Here is a 12,894-nt window from a genome sequence, read left to right on the forward strand (position 1 = left end):
ACCATGGCTTCTGTGCTTTTTGGTTTAGCTGGGTCTCTTTTTTTGGACAAAGCTTTTAACTGACATTGTTGACTGAGTTCAGACCAAATTAGATACAAATATAACTGGATGCAAACTGGACCTGCATGCCTTGTGAATTAACGCTAAATAGAAATATATACATTTCAAAATATTACAAACAAAATAATCAGCAAGAACTTAAAACATTTGCTGTAGCTGAATTAAAGTAAACTTGAAAATGCATGAGTGAGATGTAACTATATGCAATAGACTGTGTATTACCCGAGGTCTGATCTGGTGTTGGTACTTCTGGATTAGTGCAGGTTCCTAGTAATTGCTTCACAGCTAAATATGTAACCCTTAATTGTCTTATAAACCTTTCAGTTGCCATAATAATGCCCAATGCTTGGAAAGAACTGTGTCCGCAGTGCAAAAAACACAGCACTTATCTGCCCACATCCCAATCTGTGGTTTACATCCTCCAGCTTTCTTTACCACTAATCTCCAGCATTCCTCTGCAATCACTTAAAGTGTTCCACCCAAATTAACTTTGCTTCACACAACCTACTTTTATACAAAGTGAGCTTATGTGAAGTTTTTTTTTAAAACTTGTAATTTACTTTTAGATGTTTGCTTTCTTACATGGGAAAGTTAGACTTTGGCACGATTTACCCCGTTATTTATGTGTGTGTGAGTTCTGGAGTTCCCTCCGACATCACTTGTTACTGAAAAACTTATCATTAGGAAAAAGTAAAATGCTAATTAACTAGTTTGACATAGAAGCTTCAGACAATTTCTCTTTTACAATTACATTTGTAAAAACAATAGAACAATGGGAGTAATAAACATAGGGAACAGAAGTTACAACTTTAACCTCCAGTGTTGTTTTCCTACATTTTAAACCATAAAGTGCAAGTAAAGTGTAGTGAGAAAGTATTTGCCCCTTAAAGATTTTTTTTGTTTCTGCTTTTTTATTACACCTAAACATGTCAGATCAAACTTATTTTAAGATCAGATGAACAAAACCAGAGTAAACAAAATGAAAACTTCAAATGTGAAGTTCATTTATCCATCTTCGTGAAAAAGTAATTGCACCCTTAACCTAATAACTGCTTGTGCCACCCTCCATGGCATCAAGTGCTTGTGATAACTGGTGAGTCTTCTACATCACTTGGAAGGAATTTTTTCTGACGCTTCTTTCAAAAATTGATTTCAGTTAGCCACTTTGGAAGATTTTTAAGTCCGAAGGCCCAGTTTAAGGTCCTGATACAGCATCTCAAACTTAAAACTTTTGTTTTTTTACCCATTCAGAGGTGGATTTGCTCAGACCACACCACTGCTTTTATGTATTGTGTTGTTTTTCTGAAATGCTGTTAGTTTTATGCTCGATGTAACGTTTCTAAAAGAGTGGGTACAGAAATTGACATCAGCTTTCCAAAAACGGAGTTATTCACAGGTTAGTCATGATTTAACAAGGTGATTTTTATCACACATCATAGCATTTCCCTGTCATAAATGAAATCATTTGAAAAAGGTTTTTTGAATTTACTATGGCTGTCTTTGATATTAAATGTGTTTGATACTCTGAAACATTTAGGCGTGACATACAGCAATGTAAATACCAATCCTGAGGTAAACAGAGTGATGCAGATTTATAGAATGGGTGAAAAAAAAAAAAAAGAGGTGTTTGTAAGAAGATTGTTCAACTGGCAAAATGTTGGATCCACATCATTGTTTTGCTTATGCAAAAACTCCATATTTACAAAAAATTAAATAAATTAGGCACTTTCAACATTGTATTAAAGTCACATTTTTATTTGGCAGCGAATTTTATGAGATCTACCAAGAATACAGCTCCGCCACAATTCATCAGCCCTTTTCGGTGAGTTGATGCTCACACAACTGTTTGACTATTGATAATTTGACAATTCAGTCCATTCAACACCAACAATGATAAAGTTAATCATTACTCTGAGCATGCTCCATTTTAGTTTTGTACTATTTTATTATACTTTTTAAATAAATGATATTGATGCTGCAAAATTAACAGTGAAAAGCTCGTCAGCTACAATAAAAACAGTCTGGGTAAGAGGTAAAAAGCATCTTCTGAACTATTCCCAAGTATCACTGGCATACTGTGGTAATTTGAGAAGAGAGTCTGTATAAATCATGTATAAATTAAAGTGTAATTTACTTGCTGTTTAACCTGAAAGATATCACTGTGTCTCATTACCTACTACATTGCAGTAAAAAGTCACAGTTTACCCTGGTTCTGGTTTTTACGATGAGGTTTTCTGGACAGTGTTGCCACAGTGACATCTAAACCAGAGAAAGTCGATTTTGATTGAGTGCAGCTCAAAGTTCAGACACGAATACTGTAACAGCACAGCAAATGAAAGCACTGCAAAAGGCACTGGCGGTTCTAGTGTTCGCTGAACACCACGTTAACAGTTGGTCAGTGACCGCATCCTCCCGCTTATTCCAGCTACAGTGAATAGGTAGTTTGCATTTGCATTGAGAGAACTTCATAGTGTCTCTTCCACGAACACAAACTGCAAAAAAAAAAACACAACTAATCTGGAAAATGACAGACAATGACCTTTCACTTAAATGTAACCAAAAAACAAAAATGAAATGAGACATGAAAAGCCAACACAGAAATTCAGTAATTCATATTTTATGAAGACATAATCAAATCTTCAAAAAGCTTGAAATCTATCATTTTGGTGACACCTTGAAGAAGAGGAGTAACCGTAGATGCGCCATCCTCTCTGTATCAACCACTGATCTCCGTCCTTCTGATAAAGGAAACATTTTCTGCCTTAAGAAGCATCTATGAAACAATCTTCAACATATTATATGCAGTAAGTAAATAAAGTCAATACATATTACAACTTCTAACCTTCCTACTAAAATATTGCATCAGCTGGGTGTATATGTATGTGCTAATAAAAAGGAATACCACCCTCTTGTCATTGCTGTTACCTATATATTATTACTGCAGCTTCCGCTATGCTTCTTTGGCCATTTGAGGTAAAGTTTAAAAACCCAGTAATAAGCCTATAAAACCTATGTACATGCATATCAGCCAAACAAAATGTATATTGTAGTTGAGAAACAGACTTTTGTAACTGACACTAAAATAATAAGTAACTTAAGATGCTTTCACTTTATCTCCAAACCCTCGTTCACAGCTGCATACAGTGGACAGTCAGGAGGGAATGTGCTTTGGCTGTCACCACACACTTTGGTCACTTCTGTGGGTTCTGAATCATAGTCATTAGCTTTGGCTCTACCTGTCCCACATGCCTGCAGAACTCACCAAGTTGGAGAAATCTTTATGGAATGGAAATCTCTTGAAGAAATGTTACCTCGAACATGTTTCTAATTCTGCTGAGATCGTTTTTTAGAACAAAAAGGTAAAGAGTGTTTGTATTTAGTCTGTTTCAATAAGTGTTCAATATCTGCAGGGAAAAGATTAAAATAAAAATAAAGATCTGCACTTGCACCTGCAAAATCTCTTTTGGCAATATTGGGCAGCTTATGAAAAGATTCTTTCTAATAACAAAAATATGAATTTCAACAAAGAAGCATACACAAAACAAAATATAACAAAGACGTTAACTAACGAAAGCAAATATGACCTCATAGAGAGAAGGGTTTGTTCCAAGGACCCTCTGTAATACAAAGATATGTAGTACCGTTTGAATTTAAAGCGACCAAAAAAACGGAACGTTTCTTTCATCCTCAATCATCTTGTTGAACTCCTTTAAAAAAAGGACCATGAATTACAGTGTGATTCAGCTGTGTGGGTCTGAAGGAACAGTGTTAGAACAAGTTTTAATTTGACAAGCGTACAAAATTAGAACAGTTGTAGTCCAGTCTGATAGCGAAAGGAAAGATTTCTTTTCAAAACAAAATATGCAGAATGAATATTTATGCCAAGGTCCATCCTAGGAAAGAAATGATACAAATGCATTTTAGGAATAAGGCATTTGTTTCCTTGTGACCCTTTCTGCACAGAAAGCTGAGCATTAAGTAGAGGAAAGCAGAAAATGATGGCAAACACAAGCAGATGGGAAGGAAGGAAAAAAAAATGTATATCTTCTGCGCTGGAGGAGAGCAGAGACTTTGAACTTCTTCTGAAGGAATCTTCTGCAGCTGTTTATAGATCCATGTTTAGTCCTGTTTGGCAGGAGCCTGACTCCACGTTAGATTGTCCCAGTTGGTCAGTTCAGGCATAGAACTCCTTGGTGGGTGCTTTGTGATAAGCTGTTGCAGACATTTTGGTGTCTCCCAAATCGTAACTTCCTTCATCCTTCTTCTTCATGCGGTAGGCGAGGAGGAGCAGGAGGGAAAGGGCACAAAGCAATCCGACCACTCCACAGGAAGTCACAGCTGAAGAGGACAGAAACAATAGAAAAATGAGGCTATCTTTGCAGACTCCACCTCAAATGTAGTGCTGTGACACAGCTATTCTTTGAAAGATAAATAAATACTAATAAATTTTTTTTTTTACTCTGAAATCTGACTAACTTATAAACCTATAATAAGACTATCCTTACTTGCAAGAACCTCTGTCCTTTGCCATAGGTTCTCAGAGGTGACTTCCTCTGGAGAGTTCAGGCCATGTCGTTGGCTGTCTTTTCCATTATTGGGAATAGCGTCACTGTTGACCACTTCGATCAAGACTCTGCGTTCCTCTTTGACATCTTCATTCACAGGAAGGCTAAAGTCAGTGTGACTGACAGGTGTGAAGCTGGGACTCGGAGATTCATTGATCCAGTTGGATGTTGAGTCTGGGATCTAAATAGATAGAAGACATTATACACCTGAAAACAAAATCAAACTAATAGATGATCAAGTTTTTTGTCTTTCTATTAGTGTGACACTGCCAGTTTCCCTATTGTTTAAACACTAATGTAAGAAAACACACAAAACTCCCCCAGAAATTACATCACTTGAATAGTTCATCAAAAACAAGAAACCAGCGGATTTTGTTTTTATTAAAATTCGAATGAATTCAGATGCCTGGCTGTTGTACCTGATCAGACCTGTTGCCGTCAACAGGAAAAGACTTCCCAGTGTTCTCCGCTGTAGGTGCTGGATCCTGCCTGTCTGCTGCTGTGGTGGACGGGTTGGGAGCAGAGTCTGCCGTTGGCCGTGCTGGAAGTGGCAGCTCCTTTTTGTATAGGATGGTATTGGAGTGGTTCAGGAACCTGGATCCTTCCTCTTCATTTGAGGAGATACTGAAACCTGGGATGAAAGTAGATATTAGGTGTAAGAAGCCATTCAAAAGGAGACTATTGAGACAGAGAGCAACAGCTTTTTGACAGATTTAATATTAATGGCTGCTGATGGTAGAAACAAAATGTCAAAATTGATCTATATCTGCTGAACTACAGTATGAGAAGTTGATTTTAATCATGATAATGATTTCATATGATATGCAATTAAAAAAAAAGTAAAAGCTGAAATAAGCAGTTAGTCCTAAATATTCTACTTTGAAGCATCACGTATGCTTTAATGTAGAATATGTTGCAGTAATCAGCATCGACAGTTTTATCAGTATGATTGTTTAACTATTTTCTCCACTGTTGGTTCCTCAAAAGCACCATTAAATATGAATAAATCTTAATATATTATCAAATGCAGGTACTGTGTGGAGATTGGTAAGCTTCATGGCTCCATTTAGCCCTGATTTAATAAACTATTTTGAAAATGTTGTATTTTGTATTGAAATAAAATTTAAAAAAGCTATAATCACTCTTACCATAGTCTCCAGACCCTGATCCAGAGCCAGATTCATCATCTCTACCATCTTCATCATCAACAGGGAGGTCACCCGACCCTGGTTCCTCTATGTAAAGGTCATCTGCTAAGGAAGTAGTCAACTGGGACACTACAGTGAGCTGGAAGAGGGAAGAAAAAAAACAACAGCAAGCTAATTTAAAAGGGAGGCATACAAAGAAAGGCAAAAAAAAAAAAAAAGGAAACGAGGGATGCTGATGGACATAAATTCACACTTGCAGAAATCCACCCACTAATTGAAACCATATGAAAACCTCTGCAGCTCTAGAGTAAGACAATACCTCTCGTTGCCAATGATGTATGCAGGCCAAATATGTTAGAAGTGTGGACTGCTGTCTGTGAGAGAAAGCATGGTGTGTGCTGCAGCCATTCTATTGTATGATCAGTGGGTCTGAACTGGATTCAGGCTCATTTTATGTGTCATGACTGTAATTTGTGATACTCCCCAGAGCCAGACAGATGAGATCTACGTGTTTTTAAGAGGAGGGAGGTGGGAGAGAGAGAAGCTTCAAAGACAACACACAGAACAGAGCGAATACACACTTTAAAAAAGGTCGCTGTTGCTCTGGAAACCCTCCTAGCAACCCAACACTAAGCAAAAGCGACGTGCTAAAAACCGATGAGAACCTACATGTAAAACCCAGGCGGCGAGGAGTTGATACTTCAAACACCCCAGGCAGGCAAAATGGAAAACCAAAAGGAAAAGTCTCATGATGACTGAAATTAAACAGTGAAAGAAAGAGGGAAATCACACAGTTGGTGTTAAGACAGAAAGACACACACACACACACACACACAGAGACATGGATGAATATGGGCCATTGAGACTTCAGCTATGTCTGGTATGTATACTATGCTTCCACTAACACAGGTGCTGAGAGAGTTAGAGAGGAGAAAGAAGAGGGCGAGAGCGGAAGAAGAGGGACAGAAAAACATCTTTGTCCAACAAAACAGGTGCTGAAGACAACAAAGGTGTGTGAAACGGTGAATGATTCTGTTACTACAATTACTGTCTATCACTTGAAGCTGGCATTACAAAGAGCAGAAATCTTCCCCTGTCAACATCAGCTTCAGGAAGAAAGTAGAACGTAAACAACTAAAGACACCGTTTGAAACCGACTAGAACAGTAACTACATTCCTATTGCTCCTGCCTAAGGGGTTCGATGGACCGGGTCTACAAAACAATGAACTCATGTTTAAGGAGTGTATAAACTGTAAGCAGCTCTGGTCCTAATAGCTGTTGGCCCGATCTCTTAGAGACAAATAATTTATATGAAGAGAATATGAAACAAGCCAAATGTGCTCACAGCGTGGAGAAAGAGAAAATCATTAACAGTCATTTCTAAAGGCTGTCAGCAAAATGTAAACAGCCTGACTAAAGTAACACAAGATGCTTCTCCATCCCAACGGTTTTTAACCAGCAATTACAAATCCAGACGATATGCCTGTCCAAACAAAAACACCTGAACACACATCCAGGGTGTAGCTTTTATCTTATTTTAACAGATACTATATTCATTTCCAACAATTAGATCAAATGGCTTTAAATTCAGAGACTGTGCAAATAAATAAAGAGATGCCAGCTTTAAACTGTTTAAGATTTCCCTTCAAACTCTCCAACTGAAGTTAGAGTCAGTTGTCTATTGCATTTGAGGCGCTGCAAAGAGAGAAGATCTAAGTCTATAATGGCTTCCATAGCTCTTGGACTGCTCTGCATTTAGTCGCAGGACAACTACAAACTTTAGAGTTCTATTTTTATTAATAGACCAACAAGTTGTGCAAAAATGGTGAAGTGAAAGAAAGAAGATATGCATAAAAAAAAAAAAAAAAATCAGAGAAATAAAAGAAGTGTGACATGCATTTGTGCTCTTCCCTACTGAATCAATACTTTGTAGAACTAGCTGGAAGTCTTCTACGTTACATCTCCAACAGCTTTGCACAGTTTGGAGTTTTTGTCCTTTCCTTCTCATGTAAATTAATTCAGTCTCAGTCTAATGGGATATATTGTTTCTGTTAAGAGCAATTTTCCAAATCCTCAGTCTCAAGCCTTCTTCAGCCTCTACCAGGATGATTTCAAGGATTGCCCTGTAATTAGCTCCATCCATCTTCCCATCAACTCTGACCTGCTTCCCTGTTGGCGCTAAAGAAAAGCACCACATTGCACTTGGTGACTAAAGGTGAGAAGGCTCTGTGGATATGAATATTTCTGCACAGTACTGACTTTGCTGCCTCAAAAGCAGGACCTTTTAGGGATCCAAAAACAAGTTTGACTTTAATCTAGAGTCTGTTGAAATGATAGACCGCAGACTTTAGTGAATGATGTTACATCTTACATAGAGTGGTGTGGACATCATGATTATACAAAAGGGGAAAAAAGGAAGGTAAATGTGGATTTATTGCAACTTATTCATTGCACCATTCAACAATAACGTTGCAATTGCATGCTTCTCTCATATTGTGCAACAACAATCTGGCACATACATGACCGCACAAAACAAACCAAAAGAAAGAAATTATATCTCCCCTCCAGAAACCTCCCAACTGTTTCCTTGATTAGCAGGTTGAAAACTAAATTAAAAAACTACTACTGCTACTTTAATGTATCTGCAGAAAATATTTTTCTTTATGGTCAACGTGTTACATTTAATTGCTAAATCTAACTCATTTTATAAGTAACTAAAAAGAAAATTGGGAATCTGGAACTTGGTATTGCCCAGTAAAAAGCAAATATGTGCATTTTGAAAAAAACTTGCATATAAAAAGGTTGATTTCCTCCTACTTGCTGTCTTTTCTACCAACTGTAGAAACATTATAAAACATATAAACCAAAATGTAACAAAGTCAATCCTCCATGAATCCCTTGAAAGATAACTGTTGTCAGTGTTTACTTGAAGTTGCGACACAAAAGTCAAACATCTGGAAAACACGCACACATGCCATATACATACCGTATATACTAGTGTGGTTTCCTAAAGCTTTGTCAAATGGCGACAGTTTACTGGAAACAGCTGGAGCAGAGCAGTACAGCTATTTAAACATTCAGCCGGGGGAAGTGTGTTAGAAGAGGGGGTTATAAAATCTAGCAACCCCCATATCGTGTGTTTCTGGGGATAATATATAAATATTTCTCCCGGGAGATGGAAGCCAGCGAGCAGAGACAAGAGAGATTGTGTAACAAGCCAAAGCAAACAGAGAGCCTCTCATCATCATCCAGATACCTGCCTTACACAATGCTGTGTAAAGAAGGTGCATGTTTGATCAAGGCCACAAAAAACTAAATGTCCAAACAGATACCCTGAAGTTGACCCCTCAACATTAAGGTATCTGTTCTTTAACAGCTTCAGAAACTTTTGGAAACAGTAATGCTGTAACTACTTCTGAAACTGCAGATACACAGCAGCACACCTCACCCAGGAGGGTCCGAATCAGAATCAGAAAAGCTTTATTGCCAAGTACGTTTTTGGACATACAAGGAATTTGTTTTGGCGTAGTCGGTGCAATACAATACAAATTAAACAGTATAAACATATCTACAATATAATATAAATATATGTGCACAGTTTTAAGTGAGTGAGAGTAAATATAGAGCAGTATAAGATGCAAGAGCAATACAACAGTCTCCTTTTATTTAGATTTCATTAGATCTCATTTTATTGCGCAGTGGAAGAATCATTTCACAGCCACGTGAATGTTTTGGGAGTGCCATAAAACGACTCTTCAAAAACAATGTGAGAATGTGTCACCATCTTCCTCCTTCCTTGTGTGGTATGGTGGAAAACGACGTGTGCTCCGTGCAGAAACGTGCTCGCATAAACTAGCCCAGAAGGACTCACTGTGAGTCATCCATCCAGAAAATGACACAACTACCGGCCCACATGTTGGCATGGGCAAAACGCTTGCCTCTGCGTTCTGCTTTCAGGGGAGAGCGGCATCACTAGCTGACGGAACCACTTGCTCTTCAGCCAACTCAACCACACAGGGAGAACTATAGTGCAACCCATCACACCCTGCAATTTAGGCCTGGAGCCTGTATTAGAGACATGAGGTAAGGAGGAATCTGAGCAGAATGGGGACATAAATACCAGCCACCATTTTGGGAAAATTTATGTTTCTGGCGTCCCGGAGAAAAAGTAGAAAGAAAAATTACAATTAGAAATGCAGCGAACAGGCTATTCTGGGCTGACCTGACCATTTTGACCGATTAGGTTTTTGGTTCCTAACAACTGCAGCACTTGCTAGAGAAAAATAACGGTTCTTTGATAGACGTGTTGGCTTTGAACTCAACTGAAAATGAAGGATTTACAAGTTTATCCTCATGTATGCATCAAAGCATGTATCTCCAACCCTTGTATGATTTTAACTAGATTATGAAAAAATACAAAATGTCCGTGCATGATTTGGTAACTGGATTTCTAATCAGAAATCAAAAAGTAAAAAACAAAAAAATACCTTCTTTTTAAACTACGTAACACATTTAGAAACTTTACATTTTGGTTGGATTTTCTTTTGTATGTTTAAAGTAATAACATAAAATAACTGGTAAAGAAAAAACAAATGAATGCCCCTTTTCCACTGGATTGATTTAGCCCGGCTCCACTCCATTCGGCTCGAGCATTTCCATTGTCCGTACCGGTACCTAGTTTTTTGGTCCCTGCTCCTGAGCAGGTCCGAGTGGGGCCAACATGTGACCAGACTGCTGTTCACTGATTGGCCATGGAAGCAGGAGAAGGTTTTCCCTAATGTGGTGCAGGGAAAATTTAATAAAAGTCAAGAGCGACTCCAATAATATTAAGGACCACAATGGCTGGGGCGCATAAAACCGAAATACAATATTACTATTTACAAATCATAAACAATGCCTGAAGGCTGGAAGAAAAGAAAAGAGAAGAGAAGAAAAGAAAAGGGACACATCAGCTTTCTGAATTACACGCAGACATGGCGGCTGTATTTAACACCCTAAACCAACTGATCACACATAAAATCAGCTGTTCAGACGCAGAAACATTTTCCCCAAAACACAGAACAAAACCACCATGAAACAGCGTGTTTGGTTCAGAAATTTGTTGACGGCCCTTTAGCGAAACCACCGTCTGCAGGAGGAGGGAGCAGGCAGAGAGCAGCTGCCCGTAATCAGACGGTCTGCCTCGGATCAAACGGGAGCAAGACCTGCTGACGAGCACAAATATCCAATATCCAATATTAAACTAACCTCACCGCGGTCAAAAGTCCTTGTTATTGCCAAGTTTGTTACAAAAATCTCTTCTTAAAGCCCAAAATTGTAACTTCTTCTGGCAAACTTTGGAGCGCTACCAGTCCGGATAGCGACATCACTTCTCGCTGCTTCTCCTGCCAACCCGCAAAACCAACTTTTGGTTTAGCTTTGCTAGTAATTTTGTTTTTATTATGTGAAACTTTAATTTTACCAAATTTAATTCCCACTCCAATTTTGACCACAAAATTAAAACAATGCTTTTACTTGAATTTATTTGACTATTTAATGTTCATTTTAAATAACAACTTGTGGTATGATTTTAGTACTAGTTTCTGATAAGAATATCCAATTACCAAAACGTGCACAGACAATCAAAGTATATGCAGTTGGTCGATGCGTTTATGGACGGAAAAGGCCGGGAGTTCTCTGTTTTGCTGATATGCTGTTCACCGATCAGAGGGGATCAAGGTAAAATTGGCCGATTCCGGCAGACGACTCGGTGCATCTGTATTGACAGTAGAGACGAGTGAATTAAACCAGAATCACAATAAATGAAAAAAAAACAAAAAACAGTTCCAAAAATTTAAATGGTAAAGTGCCTTCATGTTATAAATACCTGTAATTTCTTTTTTACTGTTATTTTGTGGCTCAGTAGCTGAAAGGTTTTGCTGGCACTGATCTAAAGAAGTCTTGCTCCCCACCCCTCATTTACCAACATGATCTCTGGTTTCAGGTCCCTTTCCTTTACAATACACAGTCCATAAATCTTAAAGAATCTTTTTCTGAGGTCCATGGCTCTCAATTAAGATGTTTTTTTAAAGTCAAGTCATGCAACTGGGACTTTATTTTTATTAACTGACACAATAAACATCTGTTTTTTGCCCATCATTTCTAGTTGCTATGCAACTGGCACAGCTGTAGAAGAGTGAAACAAAGTTTTATGCTCAGGGAACCCTGTCTATCTAATCCTGGCAAGACATTCATATTTATTTTAAATCTACCAAATCTTGATAATAAACCCTAAGCCCAGAGTGGATGATAAATGGGAGTTCAGGCTTTCGGTTTAAATGCCAAAGCTTGTAGCCAGAGGCTGCTCAGACTTGTGAACTTGACACCAGCTGGTGGAAATCCTGAATTTGGTTTCAATCCACAGCATGATTATCAGCCAACATCTATGTTAGTAACTGTGTGGTTCAAATTACCACTAGATAATGTTATTTATGTTTTAACTATTCATTATGTGTATTTAAAAAAAATAAATAAAAAAAACTGACTATATAATAAACAAACATACTGGGAAAACAATTTAGAACATGGAAATACACTTTATAAAGATCTGGAAAACTTTGATTATCCTACTGGAAAAACGTTTGGGGAAAAACAGAAATCCAACGGAACAAAATCAAACGTTTTGGACGTTTTTCCAAACGGCTTTTAACGGCTCAAACGTAGCTAATTTCCAAGTGAAATGAGAACAAGGCCGTAAGTTTGTCATTAACGTTGCGAAACCAGAATCCGAAAAAATAAAACAAGTTACCTTTTCGCTGATAAACCCAGTCGCCAGCCCGAGGAGGAAGAAAAGCCACAGATTCTTCATCTTGACGACCAAAGAACGAAAAAAAAGTACTTAAGCTTAAGGATAAAACCACAAAGAGAGAAAAAGTAAATGTTTCAGATGACGGATAAGGAAAGAAAGCTGGTCCAAGTTCTCGTCACGTTTTGATGCTGTAAATGTGAATTATTTGCTTCACTCTTAGCTCCGTCAGGAACAACTCCCCAGGTCGTTGTGGAACGAAGTTCCCCTGTGTGGATGTTGAGACTGGCCGTGCAGCGTGGCTGCGCGATGACGTCAGCGCGGCCTGACGTTGGC

General features: G+C 38.2%; 1 protein-coding gene across 1 annotated transcript; it reads right to left on the reverse strand.

Annotated features, from left to right (window-relative positions):
• Positions 1–1,794: 1,794 nt before the first annotated feature.
• Positions 1,795–12,851, reverse strand: LOC124866008 (syndecan-2-like). The gene is made up of 5 exons (XM_047361587.1): positions 12,562–12,851; positions 5,774–5,912; positions 5,045–5,256; positions 4,566–4,806; positions 1,795–4,398 (listed from the first exon to the last, which is right to left on the reverse strand). The coding sequence occupies exons 1-5, from the start codon at positions 12,619–12,621 to the stop codon at positions 4,235–4,237; spliced, it is 816 nt and encodes a 271-aa protein (XP_047217543.1). The 5' UTR covers positions 12,622–12,851; the 3' UTR covers positions 1,795–4,234.
• Positions 12,852–12,894: the final 43 nt, after the last annotated feature.

Source organism: Girardinichthys multiradiatus, chromosome 3 (genome assembly GCF_021462225.1).
Source record: "Girardinichthys multiradiatus isolate DD_20200921_A chromosome 3, DD_fGirMul_XY1, whole genome shotgun sequence".
NCBI classification, from domain to species: Eukaryota; Metazoa; Chordata; class Actinopteri; order Cyprinodontiformes; family Goodeidae; genus Girardinichthys; species Girardinichthys multiradiatus.